Here is a 26416-nt window from a genome sequence, read left to right on the forward strand (position 1 = left end):
AGGCCCAGTTTGACATCACGGTGGCCAGTGAGATCATGGCGGTGCTGGCTCTCACCAGCAGCCTGGAGGACATGCGGCTGCGCCTGGCCAAGATGGTGGTGGCCACCAGCCGTGCAGGGGAGCCCGTCACCACCGAGGACCTGGTCAGTGGCCCGTTGGATTCATCTAGTGGCAGTGGTTCTGAAAGTTGCGTCCGGGGACCCCCAAAATGATACACACACACATAGATTACTGGTCTTGAATGGGGGCGCGACGTTGGTGTAGCGGTTGAATGGTTCAAACGCGTGATTCAAAACAGCGGCGCAGTTCGGCCAGTGGAGACGCCCCTTCTCGTTCCGCTTGCCTCTGATTTGCCCGTGGCGGCACCCGGGTGGGGACGCTGTCATCTCTGTCAGGCGCGTAGCACGTTACTTTAACAATAACCCGACACGTTATAAGTTATCTTGAGTATAGTTCGGGTTTTAATGTTAAAGTAAAGGCGAATTCGAATAAGCTTTAAGGAAATGCTGAGTATGAACGTTAATTCACATTTTATGGTTTCCTTAATTGTTTCCTACAGCCCATGTTTTCCAACTGTATTACATTTTTGGCTGTTGTAAATAAACAGTTATGTCTTCTAAGTTATGTCTGCATTTTCTAGTAGTGAACAAAACAAGACAGTATATTTTTATCTTTTCAAAGTGTGTTGTGAGCCGTTTTCACTATTTCTAATTTCTCTTTACGTACCATGCCAACCCATTAAAAAAACACCCAGCACAGAAGATAAATAAAATGAGAGGCCTTTCAAAGTACAAGTGTCAAGTTTATTTTGAGCACAGCACAAAGGTGTCAAGTGCAGGCTTTAACAGTTATATGCGTGTGTGTTGTTAAGAGGGGCGTCTCTATAGAGTATAGGGGCGTCTCCAGTGGCCGAACTGCGCCGCTGTTTTGAATCAAACCCTTCAGACTAATGGGAGCAACTTGATGATAGACACTGCCTTTCTTTCTTACTGCATTTGGCTGTAGAGGTGCGAGTGATGCTTGGGATTTTTGATGATTATCGTGAAATATTTTCTTCCCTTTCTCTATGATGAAGTTCACTAAGACGTTGGAACATTTAGGACAGCGGTGTTCTGAAACCATCTATTCTTACACAGTAGCATGTATATGCTTTATATGCATCACATCATACTTGTTTAGTGCTGAAATACACTTCTTGTCTCTCCAGGGTGTGTGTGGCGCTCTGACCGTCCTGATGAGAGACGCCATCAAGCCCAACCTGATGCAGACGTTGGAGGTGAAAACATGCCGCATCATAGAGTACACGTCGTTATTGTCATGCACAAAGACCCTGAGGCTAGACAGGAGGGTAGCGATTCAGGAGTCCCTAGTTCAGGAGTTTTCAAACTTTGTTGACTGTAAAAAGCCTTTTCATCCACGGCACCCCTGAATTACACTGTGAATTCATAGAATCATACATCATATTACGTGACATAAATGTGCACATCTTTCCACCTGAGATACGGTAGACTATTTGATGTTTAACCACTTGAACCCCAGCATCCCTATTCTGTCAACTGGCTGTAGAGTTGGCTGTAGATGGAAAAAGAACTCATCAAGTAAATCAGGTCTGTTTTCCTAGGCATAGTGAAGTTGCCTGGTTAATAAACCAGACCGAACACAACAACACCCCCTGGCGGTGTGTGATAGAGGCTGGCAACGCCAGCCAAATAGTGAAGTGATATTGATGATTATCAGATTATTCTGATGCACCCCTGGACTGGCATCACGGCACCCCACCCTGCCCTAGTTTGGTGATGGCGAGACCACACCTCTTGCATTGCATCACATCATGCACAACTCCTCAGGCTGGACCTGATCCACCAAAAAGGAAGGTTTTGAGAGCGTAGTGCTCATATCGGATTAATATGCAGATTTTTGCTATTTTAGCTATTTTTAAATAGAGAAAATGAAATAACAGCCATTTGACAAATTTGCTCAAAATAGGGATGCCACTGTTAATGTGGTTAACTGCCCCCTCACGAGTTTCCAGAGTTATTCCCGTTGTCAGACGCCGCCATGCCCGAGTTTCCCGAGTTTTGGTCAGTTTTTACTTCCTTCTAACTACTAGGCATGATCGCGATCGTGAAATTGCATGTTTGACCCCCATACCAACCAACCCCATCTTTCAAACATGGTAGCCATGTTTGTTTACATTTGAAGAAAACATAATGGCTGCTATCTCATGAATGCCTGAACGGATTTCCAAGCAGATTTTTTTTTTGTTTGAAAGCTGTAAACGGCATGCACACACGCTTAGTTTTAAACAAGAATGCGATCTGGAGATAACGAGATGAAGCCATTTTTCTGCAGATCATTCCATTGCTTCCAACGGTGGATTACACTTCCTGATTCCATTTTCTCCCGATGGATTATGGGGATTTGAGTTTTTGCTCGTAATAAAATGTGTGATTAAATTGTGACGTTATCAGACATACAGTAAACGTCTAAAATATCAGACAGTCTACATTTCCCAAAAGGAAATGCATTCAGTCTTACCAGAAGCGGGGATTAAAACCAGACTGGGTGGGTTTCATTGTCTTGTTGGCTTGCATCCAGTCAACGAATCCTTTTGTGAAGGTGATGACCCCCTTTTATCAACGCCAGAGTTGTTGTTGGGCATCACTAAAACCTTTCTAAATGGATTTCTGTGTGGTTATGTGCTATCTATTGAGTCAGGAGTAACTCGAGGCAAAGATGGCACCCGAATCTGTGCAGCTGCACAGATTCGGGTGTGGCCCGGGGACCACCGCTCCGCGGGACCACCGGACGGACGCAAATGTGGTTGCGCCGCCTGGTGGAGGACCTCCGCCACTGCAACCCACTTAAAAGGCCGTAGCTCTGCCTCCAAGCGACTGGGAGAAAGTCAGATAGGAGTGGAACGGCGGCCACCCGTGCCCCTGGTTCTCTCTCTATATCCCCATGTCCCTGTGTTCAAAGAACCTCTCCCACGCCCATCAAAGAACTTGTCCCACGCCCATTGCACAGATCTGCCACAGATTGCCTCGAGTTACCTATACTTGTATCTATTTGTCTGTCGTTGCATTACTGAGCTGTCTCTCTCCACAGGGGACCCCTGTGTTCGTCCACGCCGGACCCTTCGCCAACATCGCCCACGGCAACTCCTCCATCCTGGCCGATAAGATTGCTTTGAAGCTGGTGGGACCTGAGGGCTTTGTAGGTGAGTGGAACACAGACATGATCTGTTGTGGCCTCTGATCTGTTCTCATTAACCCGTTTAGGCCGGGTTCACATTATATTACGCATTATTTTATGCTTTAACTATTAAAAAATAGCAGATATACAAGCTCACTGAGCGGCACTCTGTGCCACGCTGCGAGCTTGTAGATCTGCTATTTTTGAAACATTTTGAAAATGTGTCTATAAGTGTCTTCTAAATCCTTCTAAGGTTTTTTGAAAAACTTATGTTTCTATGTCAGTGGTGCTCAAACTTTTTCATGCGAAGGACCGCCAAAATTATATTTATTTGGCCACGGACCCCCATCTCAAAATATTTAGTTCCAGGGACCCCCAGAAGCGAAATTTGAGTTACAAATGTTAGCTTAAAAAAATACATATATTCAAAGATTTGCACACATTTTCACGACTTTTCGAAAATAGCAGATCTACAAGCTCGCGAGTGCCGCGCTGTGAGCTTGTAGATCTGCTATTTTCCAATAGTTAAAGCATTCAATAATTCTAGGCCTAAATGCTTTAAAGCACCTGTACGTTTTGTGTCTCCCAATTGAGAGAGGACACTGACTACTGATTGTAGTTCAATAGCCTAACCTGACTCCAGGGTCTACATTTCTCTGTTCTCAAACTCACTGTCGCTTTGATGATGTCCCTTTTTATCCGACAGTGACCGAGGCTGGTTTCGGTGCCGACATCGGAATGGAAAAGTTCTTCAACATCAAGTGTCGTTACTCAGGCTTGAGGCCCCATGTGGTGGTTCTGGTGGCTACTGTCCGAGCCTTGAAGATGCACGGAGGAGGACCCCTTGTAGGTTTATGTAGAGAGTTCCCTCTGTCTCTCTATCTCTCTCTCTCGTATCTCTCTCTGTCTCAGTCGACCTGTCTGTGTCCCTTGCAATATGAAAATCCCTGAACTCTCCATTCGTCACTGTCTGGCCAAAACCTCTTAACTCCATTTTTGAGGTTTTAGATTTTTGGCATACATCACGGCTATTGAACACCCTTTACAGCTGAGTGTTGGTAAATAATATTGAACCAATGTAAAGTGGACTTTCTGCCAAACCAGCCAACTCCACCCGATTGGCCCTCTCTTTTTTTCATAAATATGTGCTATTGAACACCCTTTATGTCTGTGTGTTGGTTAAAATAATATTGAACCTATGAAAAACCCTTCGGTGAAAACCTCCTAACTCCACTTTAGCGAATTTTCCTGACAATGAACATTTTGGAGTTGGGAGGTTTCTGCCCGACAGCAGAGAGTAGTTGGTGTGCTGTAGATGACTGACGTCATAGAATGGCCTCCAAGTACTTTGACAACGGATACTGCGCTACTTCATACAAAACTTAAAATTCACACAGTATGTTTGCCAAATACTTTTGAACATGTGACTGTGTTTGACACCCATAGTTTTAAAACGACTGTACGCTGAATGTTTCCTTTAGAAACATACCACTACTTTATACTCCTGTGCCACCTGTCCCAGTTCATCCCGAACAAAAACATTAGGATTGTCCTCCATCACAGATTTGGTCAATTCACAGTCTGTGATCTCGGAGAATTAACTATGTTGTTGTTGTTGTTTGTTGCTTCAGGTCACTGCTGGGATGCCGCTTCCCAAGGAATACGTAGAGGAGGTAAATCATCTTCATCAACATCCACAGCTATCTTCTCCTCACAGGGGAATGTATTGAAGCTTATCTCTTCAGTTCCCTCATTCTAACTGTGTCTGTGTCTGTGTGTGTGTGTGTGTGTGTGTGTGTGTGTGTGTGTGTGTGTGTGTGTGTGTGTGTGTGTGTAGAACCTCGAGCTGCTGGAGAAGGGATGCTGTAACATGAACAAGCAGATAGAAAATGCCAAGCACTTCGGCGTGCCAGTCGTGGTTGCAGTCAATGCCTTCAAGTAAGTCGAGTGATGCCTCATTCGGTACACGTTGCACGTAGAGAAAAGAGCTCAGATTTGTTGATTCCGTGCCCATTTTTTTTCCTAATTCCTCTTCCTCCTTTTGCGTTTGAATCAGGACCGACACTGAAGCCGAGCTGGACCTGATCTGCAGCCTGGCCAAGTCTGCCGGGGCCTTCGATGCTGTGCGGGCCTCCCACTGGGCCGATGGCGGAGAGGGTGCGGTGGCCCTGGGCCAGGCCGTCGAGAGGGCCGCTGAGGCCCCCAGCAACTTTAAGTTCCTCTATGACGTGGAGGTATGGCATCTACATTAGTTCTCTTTATGACGTGGAGGTATGGCATCTACATTAGTTCTCTTTATGACGTGGAGGTATGGCATCTACATTAGTTCTCTTTATGATGTGGAGGTATGGCTAGGGCTGTCACGATTATGACATTTTACATGACGATTAATTGTCACTCAAATAATTGCGATTAACGATTTAATTGTGTTTTTCTGTTTGGCTTGTAGGCTCTGAAGTTGCACATGCCAGCTATGACACATAACCTAAATATACAAAGAAATGACTGACATTGACTACTTAAAAAATAACATTGATAGTGGAAATAGCCTAACTACAAACTCACAACGCATCGCGGCACGTTGTGAGCTTGTAGATCTGCTATTTCGACTATTTTTGAAATGTTTAAAAATATATGAATTTTTCAAATTGGAAACAATTATGACAAAATAATTGCCTATTAGACCATTATGTAATAATTGTGACGGGCCTAGGTATGGCATCTACAGTAGTTCTCTCCATGAGCTGTTGTGTGAATTTTTCTCACTTTCACTTTGCAAGGCCACACTTTTAAACCACTTAAACCCTATATATTGTTCTTCATAGTGCAATGAATAGCAAAGATAGACGCTCTAGAAGCTCACAATGCGTCGCAATGCGATGCATTTTAAGCTTGTAGATTGGCTTTAATATTTATTTTGTTTTACTTTTCAATGTTGATGATTTCTCCAAATGGTGACGCCAGGGTTATTGACTATTCTGCCCCGCAGAATATCATTCTTTCTCTCCTAACGATTACATTCTCAGCCAGCTCTCGCTCTCCTCACACCACCCAGTCAAATCTGACTGTTTAATTACTTTTGTGAACGCTAATGATTTTTGTTACATTTTCGGTCACTCAGGTTAATCATTTCAAAACGATTGATCAGTGTTTGTGATTCTCCTTTAGCTGCCCATCGCCGACAAGATTCGAATCATTGCCCAGAAGATCTATGGAGCTGACGACATAGAGCTGCTGCCAGCTGCCCAGGAGAAGGTGGAGCGCTACACCAGACAGGTCTGTACCGCTGCTTACTGTACGTGTGCATGTAACTTTTGGAGCATGCTCTTGACCAGCTCAGTGGCCTTGTGGTTAGAGTGTCTGCCCTGAGACTGGGAGGTTGGGGTTCAAGCCCCGGCCAAGTCACACCAAAGACTATATAATGGTACCCAGGGGCGTCACAAGGTGGGGAAAAGAGGGACTGAGTTACCAGGGCCCAAGGTGGAGGGGCCTTAATTATTTTATACTTTAGCTATTGAAAAATAGCAGATATACAAGCTCACGGTGCCGCGCTGCGAGCTTGTAGATCTGCTATTTTTTTTAAAGTCGTGAAAATGTGTGCAAATCTTTGAATACTCATGTACTTTTAAGCGAACATTTGTTACTAAACTTTTGTTTCTGGGGGGTCCCTGGAACGAAATATTTTGAGATGGGGTTCCATGGCCAAATATGTATCATTTTGGGGGTCCTTCACATGAAAAGGTTTGAGCACCACTGACATAGAAACATGGGTTTTTCAAAAAACCATAGAAGGATTTGAAATATTCAGACACATTTTCACGATTTCTCAAAAATAGCAGATCTACAAGCTCTCAGCGTGCTGTGAGCTTGTATATCTGCTATTTTTCAATAGTTAAAGCACAAAATGTGAGTGAATGCTTGTACCCAGGGCCCAGAATCTGATGCGACACCCCTGATGGTACCCATCATACCTCCCTGCTTGGCACCACAAGTGCTGGATTGGGAGTAAGTCCCTGTGGCTTACTAGCGTCATGCCCAGGGTAGTGCTGTCAAAAATAATCGATTCAGCAATGCATTGCAAATCGGCCGTGCTCGATTCTGCAATCAATAACCGAAGCCTAAATATAATTATGTATAATTATAATACAATTATAATATTGTATATCATAATATAATAATTCTAAATAAAACATGTTGTTCAATATATCTGACTGCTTGTATTGGTGAAAATGTGCCATGTTGTGAAGTAGAAGTGTGATGCATCGCGATGCATCTTAGAATCGAATCGTTACCCGGTGAATCTTAATCGAATTGAATCGTGAGTGTAGCGCCAATGCACACACCTAGTCCAGGGGGTGTACTTGTAGTAGATTGGCTACTGAGATATGTCGAGAAATGTTGCTTCCCAAGGCTACTTACTGCAAACTGCAAGATGAAAGCGGCAACCAGCAACATGATCACATAAATAGTGGTAAGAAAACAATTCGGTGCTTATAATATGTTTGCATCTGTGGACAAGCAAATGCTATGCATCCATCTGAATAACGCACATACCGTACCTGTAGCATCTGTGTGAACACCTAAACATAACCCTTTAAATGGGCAACAAAGACGGATGCAAGGAAATAATGAGTGTATTCTTGTTAAACCTGTTTACTAGCTGCTTTTGTCAAGATGTATGACATGTGCGTTGTCTAACTGGTTTATAACTATACTCTGTCAACTTTTCGTTGACGTTGATTTGACTCATAGATGGTTTGAATGAAAAGAATTAGTTCTGCATGTCGAACCTCAAGTTAAACCTCAAGTCAGTCAGTGTTTCACAAAAGGTATGCTTGGTCCCCGTCTGGTTCCAATAGGGTTTGTTTGCTGCTTTGACGTCATCTTGAATCATTCTGTTCGTACATATTTCATGAGTAAATGTAATGGTTTGTCAAATTGTATTTGACAACGTTTGTAAATAAATATTTACATAGTGATAAGAGTGATGACTATTTTGCACAGATATGAATGCAGATGTGCCTAGTGTACATTGGGCACAAAAGAACGAAACCCACTGCAGTTACTAATTATGTAACTTATAATGTAACTATTATGTACTGTTATGTAAATGACACACACGTTGCTTTGCAGACTGACCATACCAGGTTTGAAACCATCGTTTGGTGGCATGTTTACATACACCTTGTAGAGTAGACCAGTGGTTCTCAACCTTTTCAGGCCGCGACCCCCAAAATAATCATATTTTAACTGGGGGAAAAAAGTACTAAGATTTAAGCATTACATTTTGTATAACACGGTTTTATTGTGAAAATAGCCGATCTACATGCTCGAGGCGTTGTGAGCATGTAGATCGGCTATTTCTGCTTCTAGAGGTATTAAATAGTCCTCAAATTGTCACTTTAGAAATGTACATACACCCGCTATACAATTCAACTTTATGTTGGTTTGTTTACTGTTGAGTGAGAAACAGATGATTGCACATTAAAGGGGAAGACCACCCATTTTCAATATTGAAATATGTCTTAATATACTATATTAATTATATTAATATACCTTAGAGGAGTTGTGTGGAAATAGAAAAAAAGTTCCCCCTCTTCTGTGTTGCCTAGAACTGGAGGATTGTTTTTGGGGTTTGTATTGTAAATTACAACTTGATGACACCCGCATCACACATTGTACTTTACAATACAAACCCCAAAATCAATCCTCCAGTTCTAGGCAACACAGAAGAGGGGGAACTTTTTTTCTATTTCCACACAACTCCTCTAAGGTATATTAATGACATATTTCAATATTGAAAATGGGTGGTCTTCCCCTTTAAGTCAATCATCTGGGAACCCCTATAAAATAATTTGGGGACCCCCCCTGGGGTTCTCAACCACAGGTTGAGAACCACTGGAGTCGACTACAGTGGAGTTAAATTTAGGTCCAGGTGGAATTTGCACAGACTTGTTATTAAAGCGTCCGTCTCCTCTCCCCTCAGGGCTTCAGCAACCTGCCCATCTGCATGGCAAAGACCCACCTCTCGCTGTCTCATGAGGCCGACAAGAAGGGCGTCCCCACCGGCTTCACGCTGCCAATCAGGGACATCCGGGCCAGCGTGGGCGCTGGCTTCCTCTTCCCGCTGGTTGGCACGGTAGGCAATGGCGTCACAGGGGGGAGTGGGACTGAGTTACCAAGGCCCAAGGTGGAGGAGGGGCCTTAATTATTTTATACTTTAGCTATTGAAAAATAGCAGATATACAAGCTCACAGTGCCGCGCTGCGAGCTTGTAGATCTGCTATTTTTGAAAAGGTCGTGAAAATGTGTGCAAATCTTTGAATATATGTATTTTTTTAAGTGAACATTTGTAACCATGACCAAATGCATATCATTTTGGGGGTCCTTCACATGAAAGAGTTTGAGCACCGCTGACATAGAAACATTGTTTTTTCAAAAAACCTTAGAAGGATTTGAAAAATTCACGATTTTTCAAAAATAGCAGATCTACAAGCTTGCAGCGCGGCACTCGGTGCATGTATATCTGCTATTTTTCAATAGTTAAAGCACAACATAATGCGTTCCCAGTCTAAATGGGTTAAACCCCCTCCCCCCATGAAGAACATTCATGGGGGGCCCACATGTGAATCCTTGTACCCAGGGCCCAGAATGTGGTGCAACACCCCTGACAGTAGGCATTAGACTAGACGCACCCATTTCCTCTGTTCTGTATTAGGGATGGGACAATAGCCGAATCGGCATCGCAACACGTTGTGAGCTTGTAGATCTGTTATTTTGTCGGGCAAATTTTCCGTCCCAGGATAATGGATGTTGGGGATATTTAGATTATCACGATAATATCGTAAATGGCATTTTTTTCCCGGTCACAATAATACGACATAAAGTGTTCATATCGTCTCATCCCTATTCTGTATCAGGAGTGAAGTCGACCTTGCAGCCAGCTGTGTTAAGCACTTAGCTTTTGCACATACATAGCAATGCCTGTTTTAACCCATTTAGACCTCGAATTATTGAATGCTTTAACTATTGAAAAATAGCAGATATACAAGCTCACAACGCGGCACCGAGTGCTGCGCTGCGAGCTTGTAGATCATCACGATTTTTTTTTGCAAGTATTTGAATACATCTATTTAAAAGCGAATATTTGTAACTCAAATATTTGCTTCTGGGGGTCCCTGGAACAACATATTTTGAGATGGGAGTCCGTGGCCAAATACCTGCAATTTTGGGGTCCTTGACAAGAAACAGTTTGAGAACCACTGATTTAGAGGAAGGATTTAGAAGTCGTGTCAAAGATCGGGTGAGCTTGTATATCTGCTATTTTTCAATAGTTAAAGCATAAAATAATGGTTAAAGTGGTTCAAATTAGGGATGAGGCCGAATAGAGAGACAGCCGCTGACTCTCTGCGTCCACGTCTGAAGACGCGTCTTATGACCCGTCTGATGCCGCGTCCGTGCTAAAATAGCGGTCAAGACGCAGCTTTGCGTCCAGGACGGAGCTCCCGCGGCTCAAGACGCGATTCTCGGTTTCAATCACTTCAATCACGTCTTAACGTCTTCTAGACGCGAAACCGCGGCTCAAGACGCGATTCTCGGTTTCAATCACGTCTTTTAACCTCAAAGACGCGGCTTGGACACTACAATCGCGTCTTTGATCCCAAAGACGAGGCTTGGAATTGCGTCTGGCTGGAACTCGGTGTGGCCGTAAAGGAGACATGTAACCCGCAAAGTCTGCTGTGTGCTGTCCTTGTATCTATTAGATACATTTTACTATTATTTATTGTCAATGGAACATGCTATATTCTACCATATTGTCGGCATTATAGTGTGTCATAACGTTTTTAGTGCGAAAATATATCTTTTCGTTTCTTTTTTTTTTTAGCATTTAAAAAAAAAAGGCAGGTTATATCTGCCTGGATTCATGGCACAGAGCAGAACGTTTAGCTCAGTCGCTAGAGCGGCCGCCCCGTTGACCGGAGGTTGCCGGTTCGATCCCCGCCTCAGTCACTCTTTATTTCTAAGCACTGTGAAACACGTTTTCTTGCGGCTCCAGACGCGAATCTCGTTTCAATCACGTCTTTGAGCCAAAAGACAGGGCTTGGACCGCGTCTTTGAGCCCAAAGACGGGGCTTGGACACTACAATCGCGTCTTTGGGGGCTTGGACCGCGTCTTTGAGCCCAAAGACGGGGCTTGGACACTACAATCGCGTCTTTGATCCCAAAGACGTGGCTTGGAGGCTACCGCGTCTGGCTGGAACTCGGAGCGGAGTCAAGTTCATTGAAAATAACGGGGCCGTATGTTTTGACGCGGCGCCTCCGTGCGGCCGATGTGTCTAGTGTGTGTTCCCCTTCAGACGTCTGCTGTCTGCTCTCCGTGAAAAAAAAAAAAAAAGGGTGTCTATTGTATGTATTTTTTGATGGAGAATTCAAATATTACCTTCTTTTTTGCATAGGACAACTCTAACCTGCATCAATTGGTATTTTATAATTGCCAATTGTACCCTATCCATCTAAAAAACAAATTGGATGTCTATTGTAGGTATTTTTTGATGGAGAATTCAAATATGACCTTCTTTTTTGCATAGGACAACTCTAACCTGCATCAATTGGTATTTTATAATTGTCAATTGTACCCTATCCATCTAAAAAAACAAATTGGATCTCTATTGTATGTATTTTTTGATGGAAAATTCAAATATTACCTTCTTTTTTAGATACGACAACTCTAACCTGCATCAATTGGTATTTTATAATTGCCAATAGTACCCTATCAATCTAAAAAAACCAAATTGGATCTCTATTGTATGTATTTTTTGATGGAAAATTAAAATATTACCTTCTTTTTTTAGATAGGACAACTCTAACCTGCATCAATTGGTGCATCAACCTTCTATCTATCTATCTATCTATCTATCTATCTATCTATCTATCTATCTATCTATCTATCTATCTATCTATCTATCTATCTATCTATCTATCTATCTATCTATCTATCTATCTATCTATCTATCTATTTATACTTCACCTTTAGTCAAGAAGAGAGTTCAGCCTCAGGAACTTGCACACCTGGAACTGTGTCATGACTGTGTCATGGAGCTAAGCAGAACTATGTTAAATACTCACAATGAGTCTGATGGACCAATCAGAGTGGTGGTGGGGGGAGGGATCAACAATAGACAGAAACTGGATAATGCTTTGTTAACTGTCCCACCTAAGTCCCTGCTAGTCTGAACAAATCACCTTCCCTCTCATAACACTACTACTACTACTACTACTACTACTACTACTACTACATTTATATAAAGCTGCTCTTGCATTTGAATTCAAGTCTGACACAAGTTAAGGTTAACTTAGGTAGTAGTTCATTTTGCTGGCTTTTGTGTGTGAGTGTGTAGGCCCACAAATTATTATAATTGTCTGTCATTAAGTGACTCAAAGGGAGACGTCTAATGGGTGTTTATTATTTTAATATTAACTGTGGGAAGATTATATATATTTTATTTTGCACTTACAGTGTTGTGATATTATTCCTGAAGGAAGAGGGGTATTTTCACAGCCCAGGCTTTGAACCTAAATGCTGTTTACATGCTCTATAAATATTTATTTCTATATAAAACTCAGTTGTGTGGAGTTATTGTGTGCCTTTTCTTGTAGCTAAAGAGTCCATTTGTTCACTAGACATTAAGTCAAGGTTACTATTTTGAGTTGAAGCCAAGTGTTTTATTACTTTGTGGTTTAACATTATTTAAAAGGCAAATTCATTGTTATGGTTACTTTAGAAGACTGCTTTTGCATTCATGAGTTAAAAAGAGAGCCAAGCTAATTCAAAGAGTTAAGTTAAAGGAACACAAAACGTGACTTGACTCACAGCTGCCATTGGACAGACAGTTATAACATACTCTTATCTTTCACAGAACAGACAATTATCATTTATTTTATCTATTTGAGACATGTAGCTGCTCTAGGGGAAATAGAGCATTAATTTGGGATCAGCCTATTCAATTGATAATGACCAATGGGTGCCAGTTTCTAAGTAGTTAAGCATATTACCATAACAATATATGTGGCCTAGACATGGATATTGCCCACTCAACTCGTAATCTACAGAAATGTCCACCACATCACACAGTATAAAACCTAGTAGAGAAATCTGCCTTCTCCTGTATTGTATTAGTGACATTCATTAATAAATAGTAAAATAACAGGACAGAGCAGAACAGGCCTCTGCTGTGTCTTTATTATGGGTGCATTCCAATGCAAATGGATACTCTGGAACAATCTGAAACAATGTATCTTTCCTGTGGCTGTTATAATGAACACAAACAGATCAGAACGTAATTTAACATTAACCAGTTACATTTATCATACAACAATGTAAGGGATGGATTCCTTTCTATTGTGTGAGTTACTTAAATGCTGATCAATATGTGAATCTGGCTCTTATCAGGTGGGTGTTTTCTCTCCCTGTCCTGTGCTGTCCTCAGTTAAACCAAGACAGTGCTGTTGTCACCAATGTGGAAAAAGCTTCAGCTCAATTTATTATCTCAAAGTAGACCAGAAAATACACACAGGAGAGAAGCCATTCAGCTGTGAACAATGTGGGAAGTATTTTGCTAAAAGATCACAAGCGTTCACATACTGGAGAGAAACCTTATTGTTGTGACCAGTGTGGGAAAAGATTTGTTCAAAAGGGGATTTTAAAAGAACACCAGAGAATTCACACTAGAGAGAAGCCCTATTGCTGTGACCAGTGTGGGAAAAGCTTTATTCGATTGTCTTATCTCAAAATACATGAACAAATTCACACAGGAGAGAAACCATACGGCTGTGTCCAATGTGGTGAAAAGATAGTCCGAAAGTGCACCAGAGATTTCACACCGAAGATGATGCATATCACTGAACATTTTCGCACACTGGACACAGCAGTATATGGCTTCTCACCAGTGTGGATTTTCAGGTGTCTTTTCAGAGCCGTCTTCAGAGTGAACCTTTTCCCACATTGGTGACAGCAGTAAGGTCTCTCTCCAGTGTGAATCTTCTTGTGTTGTACGAGGCTAGATTTTACAGTGAAACGTTTGCCACAGTGTTCACAGCAGTAAGGCTTTTCTTCGGTGTGAAATCTCTGGTGCACTTTCGGAGCAGCCATTAAACTGAACTTTTCCCCACATTGGACACAGCCGTATGGTTTCTCTCCTGTGTGTATTTTCTGGTCTACTTTGAGATAATAAATTGAGCTGAAGCTTTTTCCACATTGGTGACAACAGCACTGTCTTGGTTTAACTGAGGACAGCACAGGACAGGGAGAGAAAACACCCACCTGATAAGAGCCAGATTCACATATTGATCAGCATTTAAGTAACTCACACAATAGAAAGGAATCCATCCCTTACATTGTTGTATGATAAATGTAACTGGTTAATGTTAAATTACGTTCTGATCTGTTTGTGTTCATTATAACAGCCACAGGAAAGATACATTGTTTCAGATTGTTCCAGAGTATCCATTTGCATTGGAATGCACCCATAATAAAGACACAGCAGAGGCCTGTTCTGCTCTGTCCTGTTATTTTACTATTTATTAATGAATGTCACTAATACAATACAGGAGAAGGCAGATTTCTCTACTAGGTTTTATACTGTGTGATGTGGTGGACATTTCTGTAGATTACGAGTTGAGTGGGCAATATCCATGTCTAGGCCACATATATTGTTATGGTAATATGCTTAACTACTTAGAAACTGGCACCCATTGGTCATTATCAATTGAATAGGCTGATCCCAAATTAATGCTCTATTTCCCATAGAGCAGCTACATGTCTCAAATAGATAAAATAAATGATAATTGTCTGTTCTGTGAAAGATAAGAGTATGTTATAACTGTCTGTCCAATGGCAGCTGTGAGTTAAGTCACGTTTTGTGTTCCTTTAACTTAACTCTTTGAATTAGCTTGGCTCTCTTTTTAACTCATGAATGCAAAAGCAGTCTTCTAAAGTAACCATAACAATGAATTTGCCTTTTAAATAATGTTAAACCACAAAGTAGTAAAACACTTGGCTTCAACTCAAAATAGTAACCTTGACTTAATGTCTAGTGAACAAATGGACTCTTTAGCTACAAGAAAAGGCACACAATAACTCCACACAACTGAGTTTTATATAGAAATAAATATTTATAGAGCATGTAAACAGCATTTAGGTTCAAAGCCTGGGCTGTGAAAATACCCCTCTTCCTTCAGGAATAATATCACAACACTAAGTGCAAAATAAAATATATATAATCTTCCCACAGTTAATATTAAAATAATAAACACCCATTAGACGTCTCCCTTTGAGTCACTTAATGACAGACAATTATAATAATTTGTGGGCCTACACACTCACACACAAAAGCCAGCAAAATGAACTACTACCTAAGTTAACCTTAACTTGTGTCAGACTTGAATTCAAATGCAAGAGCAGCTTTATATAAATGTAGTAGTAGTAGTAGTAGTAGTAGTAGTAGTAGTAGTAGTAGTAGTAGTAGTAGTAGTAGTAGTAGTAGTAGTAGTAGTAGTAGTAGTGTTATGAGAGGGAAGGTGATTTGTTCAGACTAGCAGGGACTTAGGTGGGACAGTTAACAAAGCATTATCCAGTTTATGTCTATTGTTGATCCCTCCCCCCACCACCACTCTGATTGGTCCATCAGACTCATTGTGAGTATTTAACATAGTTCTGCTTAGCTCCATGACACAGTCATGACACAGTTCCAGGTGTGCAAGTTCCTGAGGCTGAACTCTCTTCTTGACTAAAGGTGAAGTATAAATAGATAGATAGATAGATAGATAGATAGATAGATAGAAGGTTGATGCACCAATTGATGCAGGTTAGAGTTGTCCTATCTAAAAAAAGAAGGTAATATTTTAATTTTCCATCAAAAAATACATACAATAGAGATCCAATTTGTTTTTTTTTGATTGATAGGGTACTATTGGCAATTATAAAATACCAATTGATGCAGGTTAGAGTTGTCCTATTTAAAAAAAGAAGGTAATATTTGAATTTTCCATCAAAAAATACATACAATAGAGATCCAATTTGTTTTTTTAGATGGATAGGGTACAATTGACAATTATAAAATACCAATTGATGCAGGTTAGAGTTGTCCTATGCAAAAAAGAAGGTCATATTTGAATTCTCCATCAAAAAATACCTACAATAGACATCCAATTTGTTTTTGCCAGACCCATGAAATGGGTAGGCCTACATAAGCAAATGTTGGTCTGTCCGGTTTTTCTCCATAGATGGTCATGATGATGACATGATGATGACATGAGGGAGGGATAGACCGACAGACAAAGCCTTCATGTCATCACAATGACATGAGGGAGGGACAGACCGACAGACAAAGCAAAAGGCTTTGTCTGTCGGTCTGTCCCTCCCTCTTTTCTCCATATTTGGTCACAATGATGTCACAAATGATGATGACATGAGGGAGGGTCAGACAGCCTATAAAGGGACAGACAGCCTATAAATGTACCATTAAATGTATAGGCCCAGAGGGTTGGCAGAACCGGGGTCTGGCACAACCAGGTTGACCTGGTCTAGTTTAGATGAATAGGGTACAATTGGCAATTATAAAATACCAATTGATGCAGGTTAGAGTTGTCCTATGCAAAAAAGAAGGTAATATTTGAATTCTCCATCAAAAAATACATACAATAGACACCCTTTTTTTTTTTTTTTTCACGGAGAGCAGACAGCAGACGTCTGAAGGGGAACACACACTAGACACATCGGCCGCACGGAGGCGCCGCGTCAAAACATACGGCCCCGTTATTTTCAATGAACTTGACTCCGCTCCGAGTTCCAGCCAGACGCGGTAGCCTCCAAGCCACGTCTTTGGGATCAAAGACGCGATTGTAGTGTCCAAGCCCCGTCTTTGGGCTCAAAGACGCGGTCCAAGCCCCCAAAGACGCGATTGTAGTGTCCAAGCCCCGTCTTTGGGCTCAAAGACGCGGTCCAAGCCCTGTCTTTTGGCTCAAAGACGTGATTGAAACGAGATTCGCGTCTGGAGCCGCAAGAAAACGTGTTTCACAGTGCTTAGAAATAAAGAGTGACTGAGGCGGGGATCGAACCGGCAACCTCCGGTCAACGGGGCGGCCGCTCTAGCGACTGAGCTAAACGTTCTGCTCTGTGCCATGAATCCAGGCAGATATAACCTGCCTTTTTTTTTTAAATGCTAAAAAAAAAAAGAAACGAAAAGATATATTTTCGCACTAAAAACGTTATGACACACTATAATGCCGACAATATGGTAGAATATAGCATGTTCCATTGACAATAAATAATAGTAAAATGTATCTAATAGATACAAGGACAGCACACAGCAGACTTTGCGGGTTACATGTCTCCTTTACGGCCACACCGAGTTCCAGCCAGACGCGATTCCAAGCCTCGTCTTTGGGATCAAAGACGCGATTGTAGTGTCCAAGCCGCGTCTTTGAGGTTAAAAGACGTGATTGAAACCGAGAATCGCGTCTTGAGCCGCGGTTTCGCGTCTAGAAGACGCAAAGACGTGATTGAAGTGATTGAAACCGAGAATCGCGTCTTGAGCCGCGGGAGCTCCGTCCTGGACGCAAAGCTGCGTCTTGACCGCTATTTAAGCACTGACGCGTCATGAGACGGGTCATAAGACCCGTCTTCAGACGCGGACGCAGTCTGCGACGGCTCTTGCTGTATTCGGCACCGAAAATTTTCGGCCGAAAATGGCTAAAAATGCATTTTCGGTTTTCGGCTGGATAGCTTTTAAAACCGAATAGTTGAGCACCGAATAGTGTGAAGGACAGGGGTCTAGTACAGGGGTCCTCAATAGGCGGACCGCAGTCCATGTCCGGACCGCGGCACATTTCTGAGAAATCTCCGCACAGTTGTATCTGACGATCGGACTGACTGTGTGTGATGTGTGTGCGTGTGTGTGTATGTGCTGATTGTGCTCATTCGCTCAAACACATACACAGGCTCACAAGACACACCCCTACGCCAATTTGCAAGCCCACAAAGCGTCGCGGGTGCAACGTGCTGTGGGCTTGTAGATCAAAGGTTTTCCTTCCCTCCGAGTCTCCGACGCAGTCTGCTCTCCATGCTGCTCCCCCCCTCCCCTCTCCTCTCCTCTCCACACACTCATGCCGATCGCTGCCTTAAAAAAGTTGCTAAAACCTCTTGGAAACCATTGCTCCCACTGGATTAATAACTTAGAGATCTTCTACCTTTGGCTGTTCAATTGGAGAGGACAACAGCAACACATTAATATCCACGATGTAAGGCTCCAACTGCTTGCATTAGATGAGAAATGGTCGCGAAACTCGCGATGCGTGATCATGCGTCTTTAACAATGTGATGTGTCGTCGCATATTATTGTCAGCTATCCTAGGCTGTGTTAGGTTAATAACTATGACTCGTTGACCCTGATTTGACTGGTCATTTGACATAGTCAATCAGCACAGTCAGTCTGGCTTGTGCAGTACGTGTGTCAACTAACTGAATGTCAAGTAATCCTCTCCCCCTCACGCTAAGTTCCACTTTATTTTCCATTCTGAACGACAAGCCTAATATTGCATTTATGCTCTTTAGTTTCCAATAATTAAACTATAAGCCAGTGTTTTATTGCTACACAATAAATGTAAATAATGTAGCCTACTCTACATGCATAAATAATTACCCATTCATCCATCCATCCATCTTCAACCGCTTATCCAGCATCAGGTAGCAGGGGTAACAGTTCCAACTGAGATTTCCAAAGTTCCAAATAATAATAATAATAATTAAAATAAACAATTCTAATGATTATAATAAACATACATACATACAGTATACTGTATAAATGTATCCGCCTTATTTCGCCTTCGCCTTTTTTTTCGGACCTGGACCTGTTTCAAAAAAATATTTCTGGACCTTCAAGATTTGTATTTGAGGACCCCTGGGCCCTAGATCATTTTGCAACATACAGTATGTGCATTTGTTGTTGAAGGCCTGGCTGTTACAGCCCTTGTGTTTACAATAATATTTTGTTGTAGGCCTAGATCATTCTGCAGTTTTAAGCACCTTGTTCTGATGCACTTTTATCTCTGTAGGATACTACAGAAATAGTTGCACTATTTTGACTTTGTTTTATGCTAACATTGCAAAGAGAAAATATTTTATTTTGTTATGTGTGCATTCAAAAGTGAGAAATAAATGTTTTATGGAACCATATGGTGATTATTATTTAAGTTAGGGTTTGCCATAATCAGGTAGCTTTACAACAAAGGTACAGCAATGGTACAAACATTTATTATACAAAATAAATTATATACATGTATTATTCGGCTATTCGGTATTCGGTATTCGGCGGAATGTTTCCAGTATTCGGTATTCGGTTTCGGCCAAGAATTTTGCTTTCGGCCCATCCCTAGTTCAAATCTAATGTGACTCGGGCACGTTCCAGGTATTTGAGTGTAAAGGCATACAAGGCAAAGCACACAGGAATCAGAACTGGGTTTGATTTGGGAAGAAGTAGATATTATTATTATTATCGTTGTGACTCTCCTCTCTCTCTGTTCCTTCTAGATGCCTACAATCCCAGGCCTGCCAACTAGACCATGTTTCTATGACATTGATCTGGATCCTGAGACCGAGGAGGTCAACGGACTCTTTTAACGCGGGTCTTTGCACTGTTCAACTGGTAAGAACCATATCCATATCTAGGCCTGTCACAATTATGACATAATCGTCTAATCGCAATTATTTGACATATAATCGCAGTTATTTGACATATCCATTGTCTGAACCTGTTAACTCGCAAGTTACTATGAAAAGCTGCACCGGCTGTCTCTCCGTCTGTCTGTCACGTCACACTTTTGTCCCTACTCTAATCTCCACCACTGTTGGCCCTATCCATGTCAAACTTTGCACATGCATTCCTTGGATGGTAAACCACAACCTCCTTTCTCACATGTTCCTCTTCTAGCGCCACCATCAGGCCGATTTTTGCAAAACACATTTTTGGACTCTGCTCCTACACATTTTGCCCTAAAATCACGCAAAGCTGTACACATTATCTCTAAATTCACGTCATCAACATGGATATGTCCCATTTCCCATATTCTCTCCTGATTGGCTACGATTGCCTTCTAAAGTTTGCGTATGCAACGTGACGGGCGCTTATCTCCCGATTAGGGAGTCTTACTGGTGTAGGTGTTAAGCAATGTGTGCGTGACGTCATTAAAACTGATGTGATTTCTGTTTTGTTTTCTGGAACTTACTTGTGATGAATGCTGATAATAAAACAATAAGTTTAAAAAAACTGAGTACCCCCAAACATTGAATCACCAATGCAACACTGATCTCCATCCTCTTCTCATCTCCTTGGTCTGTCCAGATGTGACCTGCCGACCCCTCCTGACGAAGCCCTGATCAAATGTGACGCATCACAAAAGCTGGAAGTGTCTTCCTCCTCCTCGCCTGCCACTCATGATTTTCATCACACCTTTTCACTCAGCCACTCACATCTGCGAATCATGACTTTGCTTTGCCCAGAAGTGGCCACGGAAGGGTAAATTAGAAACTTAATTAATCACCTCGACAGATTTGTCCCCCCGACACTGCTGCTGCCGTCTGTTAGACTTTTAGTTGTTTACATTCCCCTTTTTATAGGCTGCACGTTAACCTCTCTTAATAAGTCCTATTTATAATAATAGTAATAGCCAAAATAGCTGATATACAAGCTCACAATGCTTCAAAGAGGCACAAGTAATGTCTCTGCGACCCGACAAAGGAAAGGAGGCATCAGCGCGGACCTGACCGCGTCCAGATTAGGGATGGGACGATATGGGACGTTGAATTGTATGGTTCACAACGCAACACTTTCAAGCTTGTATATCTGCTATTTTTAGAAAATGTTGAAGTGTTTAATTATTTTTTTTCTCGCATTTTAGTCTATAATAAATAGTCTAAAATACTGACGCCAGGAAGTTGTTAGGGAGCCCTCACGTGACTACTCACACCGTAATTGATTCCCAGCCATGTACATTTTAGATGATGCTATTTTTCCAAACGGTTCTCACAGATCAAGGCATCAGGCACCTTTTTTCTTTTCTTTTTTAGGTCATACCGTGTAGCTTTTCGGTTTGAACTGTAATTCCCATCCCATGTAATTCCCATCAGATGTCTGTCTGCAGACAGAGTCTGCAGACAGACACCATTAAAGTGGTCACTTCACATCCACAATACATGTATGTAATGGTTATTGTGAAATGCAGGTGAAAAAAAATATTAAACTGAAAAGGTTACACGGTATAACTTGTATGCAACCACTTATTCTCTAAACCAGGGGTCTTCAACAGGGGGTCCGGGACCCCCAGGTCCTCAGAGTTACTATAGGGGGTCCTCCAAATCATGGAAACTTTTTTATCCTTTTTTATATTAACCACTTGAACCCTAGTGTCCTTATTCTGAGAACCTTTGCCAAAAATGGCAGATCTACGAGGCGTTGTGAGCTTGTAGATCGGCTTTTTTTGGCAAAGAGGTTTGGTGTAGGGAAAAAGAGCCAACTAAGTACATAGTGAATGGTCAACTTTATTAAGTATTGACGGTTCAAGTGGTTAAATATCTGAAAACACAAATTGACATGAATCCAAAATATACTGATGATTGCGCTGTCAAACAACTAACTATATGGAATCTATGAACAGGTTGTGGAGGTCCCTGCTTCATCTCTCTCTCAACTAAGGGGTCCTTGGCCTGAAAACGTTGAAGACCCCTGCTCTAAACTGATGGCACTGTGGCTTCACTAGGCCTTTTGTAATAAGCACAGCATTCAAACAGTCAAACACAGACCCTGCCTGACTGATTTGTCTTGTCCTGCAATCTAATTGTTACTGTCTTATCAATGTCAGAGTAATTAACACTGCTGTCTAATTTAAAAAAAATAAGAAAAAAAGGTTATGTTTTTGCTTTTGTATTAGAAATAATGAATAAAGATCATGTAGAGCAAATTAAAAACCATGTCTTTGCCTTTTGTATTGCTTCAGCATTTGCCCTCTAAATCATCATAATCATCTGCCCCATCTAAATTTCCAGGCCATTTTTCAACATAGTCTTGTTTCGCTTGTGGAAATAGCTTTATTTGTGGTGTTTGAATATTTCACAGTCATTATCATACAGCGGAAACTGATCGCTTTGTAGGTTATGAGGATTCAGTTTGTTTTGCCTCCAACTTCATCTTGACTTTGACTTGGATTACCCTTAGCGACTCCTCGTCCCTCTCCCTTCTGGCCAGACCCCTGGAAACAGGCAACAAACAAACAAACAAACAAAACCCATCAATGGTTGAATCCACGTATCAAAATGTACAGGTGCTATAAATGAAAGCGGAAGTGGCTCAGGACGTACAGGTTCTATCCTGGCATGTCCAGACTAATATCACTGCCTAGATATTGGTCTGGAATCTCTGGGTGGAACCTGCATTTCTATCGTGCCAGATTAAAAAAATGCTGCCCCATATTTGCATACTTGTATTTGCCCTACATTTTATAACCCTGATTGGTCCCTCACTACTTTCGGAGGGAGTGAATTCCAATCACAACTAAGCAAATCTGCCGAGGGCAAATATTAATTCCTAATGGCAGATTCATCTGGTTTCCAGGCTATAGAGGTTCCTGCTTCGATACCCAGCTCCTCCTCGTCTTCATGTCAAAGATAATAATAATAATAAAACTTTATTTGTATAGCACCTTTCATGACATGAAATGCAGCTCAAAGCGCTTTACAGAGCAGAACATGAAGCACAAGTGCTTAACAGAAAAAAAATACACATGAATACAATAAAGCAGAAAAATAAAAATAAAAACATAAAACATTGAAGAACAATTTCAGAACAGTGTGGACGTCAAGAGCATCAAAGGGATTTAAAATTTCAGCTAAAAGCAAGAGTAAAGAAATAGGAAATAGAGTCCTTGAGCAAGACACTGAACTCCCAAATGCTCCTGATAAGCATGGGCATAGGTGCCCTGCACGGTTGCCTCCACAATGGCTGTGACTGCACTGCATTGAAGCACGTCAAGTGAAAAGCCTGATTTATACTTATTGTAATGCACAATACAATTTGCAGCTATTAAAACAGACATAACACACAAACAAGTAGAAAACTACAAAAAATATATTCAAAAATGTATGCAGAAATGGTTTAAAACAACACTTAAGAAACTTGTAAAATATAAAGCATAGTCTTACGTCTTCAGAGCCTGAAGTCCCGCCCTGTTTGATGTCGTACCGGTGGGCCCACTTATCAGAAAAATACATATGAGGCTGAAAAAAGACAGGGTCATCACTCAAACCACTTATCTTTTTCCAACAATCAGTGAAATGATTATTATTGATTATTAAATGTCTTACGTCTTGAGAGACAGAAGATGAGTCTGGGTGACATCCGTCATCTTTGCAGTCTTTCTCATTATCCTGATTAAAAAGGAATGTGCATGCATGCATGCCACGTCACAAATTGATTCTCATGCAGTATTCATTTGTTTTATTTTGAGGTAGACATAAATGGTAAAAAAAAAGAAAGCACCCCCAACTATACTAAGGATTACCAAAAAGTGTTAAACCAAATGAACGGACTCACCTTTTTCACTTGAAGCAAGAAAAAGAGAAAACCATTGTTAATATAAATAAGAAATAATGTATCATTTGCAGTGCTGTATCATAATCATACTAGTGTTGTAGTACTCGAGTCAATGACGCATCTTGAGTCAGGACTCAAGTCCAAATTTTCATTGACTCGGTCTCGTCTCGGTCTCGCCCATGATTTTACTAGGTCTTGACTCGGTCTCGGACTATAGTTGGGTCAAAAGGGGCAGTTCCGTGACCGTGGAGAGCGAAGGTCCGTTTCTCAATGGATTTGTCATCTAGGAGGGTTATTAAACAAATTTGGCCGGGGTGTATTTTTTAAAATGGTTGGGAAAATGTTTGACAGCTAGGGTAATTTTCAGTCTCATTCACCTACACTATAAAGGAAAAAATGCCTACCCAAAAATCTGCTTTAAGTGGGATGTGAGGGGTCAAACTAGGGGTTTTTAATTATTCTGAATCCATTGCAAGCATTTGTTTTGCATGAAAAACATTCCTTGGGCTAAAAACGGACCCTAAAAGACTGTGAAAATTGATACCATAGTGTTGTTGGCCGTTTTTTAGCCCAAGGAATGTTTTTCATGCAAAACAAATGCTTGCAATGGATTCAGAATAATTAAAAACCCCTAGTTTGACCCCTCACATCCCACTTAAAGCAGATTTTTGGGTAGGCATTTTTTCCTTTATAGTGTAGGTGAATGAGACTGAAAATTACCCTAGCTGTCAAACATTTTCCCAACCATTTTGAAAAATACACCCCGGCCAAATTTGTTTAATAACCCTCCTAGATGACAAATCCATTGAGAAACGGACGGTCACGGAACTGCCCCTTTTGACCCAACTACTAAGGGACTCTTCCCCCACCGAGTCCACTCGAGTCAAGACAATGCTATGAAATAATTTTATACCCATATTATAAGGAGCCCAATCATATTAACATTATAAGAGAGCTGTCAGGTGCTTTTCCTTGATGAATTACTGGATGTGTAAATGGTTTAGTAAGAAAACCCATAGTCTGGAAAATAAGTCAAAAAGTGCAAATAATAGAGAAACGAAGCCATGTCGTCATTTGTGCGTAATGTCGCCCTCTAGGGGGTTCATGCTGGTATTGTTTTGTATTCAAATCGCCATTGGGGAATCTGCGATTGCCGCATATAAGGACTGTGTTAAAAAAATAAACACACCATGTGCGCGTTTCTGTCAGCGGGGGGGTTCTGCATAGTTTATGATATTCATTCATATCTGATATAGCCTGTGTAACTCGTTTCTAGCGTTTATTGTGTTACTCTTTGGGTAAATCTGTACATTTCCACCTTAGGCAATGCTTCATATCCAGAGAGCATTCCTCGACTCAGACCTTATCGCCAGGATCAACTAAGCTTATAGCTTATCATCACATCCAACCATCTTAAGATACTCAGCTAGTGGGGAATGCTCTCTTCCCTGGTGAGAATTGCCCCTTTATATAGGGCTTGTTTGTGTATTGTATGACATCACGCCACATCATCAGCTGTGGACTCTGTGATGTCATCGTATCTCCATATATGGCCATCTCCGTATATGGAGATATAAGTTGTCCATGCCCAAGTATGGGCTGGTGAGGTCAGACTTGTCTGTCGTACATTTCGGTCAATTCCAGTGGGGATGCCATTGAAAAGTTAATCTAGTTGTACAAAGTAATCAAAGAATGGGTTGACTGGTAGGCTGGTTGACTGCTTTATCTGTGGAGAGTGTATGTCACTGAGAGTCCTTTTATAGCGATTGAAATCATGATGAGGTCACGATGAGTCATCTATGCCCAAATATAGATTTCTAGGTCAGATGGCCCATGGAGTTTGTGATGTCAAACCTAGCAACCCAATATAAACAAACCTGATGTCAGACCTGAAGTATCCTTTTATACCCATATATGGAGATACAGAGATCTCCATATATGGGCATATTAGAAAGCCCATATATGGGCATATACGGATGACATCAGGGATATCCATATATGGGCATAAAAGGGACAAGGGCTTACAGTTAAGAGATCTCCATATATGGGCATATCAGAAAGCCCATATATGTTCATATACTGATGACATCAGGAATATCCATATATGGGCATAAAAGGGACAAGGACTTACAGTTAAGAGATCTCCATATATGGGCATAAAGGGACAAGGACTGTTACAGTAGATATAGAGATGTCCATATATGGGCATAAATGAACAAGGACTGACAAACACTGAGATCTCCATATAACCTATGGGAATATAAGGGATGAGGACAATGCGTAGCATTGTGAGCTTGTAGACCTATTTTCTAAATATTGTTGTACATTAAAAACTTGAAATGGGTCGTTCTGCATAGTACTTGGGATTTGTTGATGTAAATGTTCACATAGAGTGTAATAATTGGTAAAACAAACTTTTGGCCTATTTGTGGAGATACGCTTATCTCCCGATTAGGGAGTCTTACTGGTATACTATTACATCAGTGGTTGGTTCTACCATGACATGGGGTATGACGTGAAGAAAGAAAAACCCATGCCCTCTTGAAACGTTCAAAGTACACACAGGAGGAGGCGCTGGCCAC

At 41.4% G+C, this 26416-nt stretch overlaps 1 protein-coding gene across 1 annotated transcript in view; it reads left to right on the top strand.

Moving 5' to 3' along the window:
• mthfd1b (methylenetetrahydrofolate dehydrogenase (NADP+ dependent) 1b) overlaps positions 1-22213 on the top strand; it is a 46963-nt gene extending 24750 nt beyond the window's left edge. Inside the window, exons 18-28 of the mRNA XM_080751200.1 lie at positions 3-143; positions 1208-1276; positions 3109-3220; positions 3902-4041; positions 4827-4868; positions 5033-5133; positions 5252-5429; positions 6364-6471; positions 9182-9334; positions 19781-19895; positions 20592-22213. Of these exons, the coding sequence (XP_080607326.1) occupies positions 3-143; positions 1208-1276; positions 3109-3220; positions 3902-4041; positions 4827-4868; positions 5033-5133; positions 5252-5429; positions 6364-6471; positions 9182-9334; positions 19781-19870 (1134 nt within the window). The 3' untranslated portion in view covers positions 19871-19895; positions 20592-22213. The remainder of the gene's footprint in view (positions 1-2; positions 144-1207; positions 1277-3108; positions 3221-3901; positions 4042-4826; positions 4869-5032; positions 5134-5251; positions 5430-6363; positions 6472-9181; positions 9335-19780; positions 19896-20591) is intronic.
• The last annotated feature ends 4203 nt before the right edge of the window (positions 22214-26416 follow it).

Source organism: Nannobrachium achirus, assembly GCF_963921795.1.
Source record: "Nannobrachium achirus genome assembly, chromosome: 20".
Classification (NCBI taxonomy): Eukaryota; Metazoa; Chordata; class Actinopteri; order Myctophiformes; family Myctophidae; genus Nannobrachium; species Nannobrachium achirus.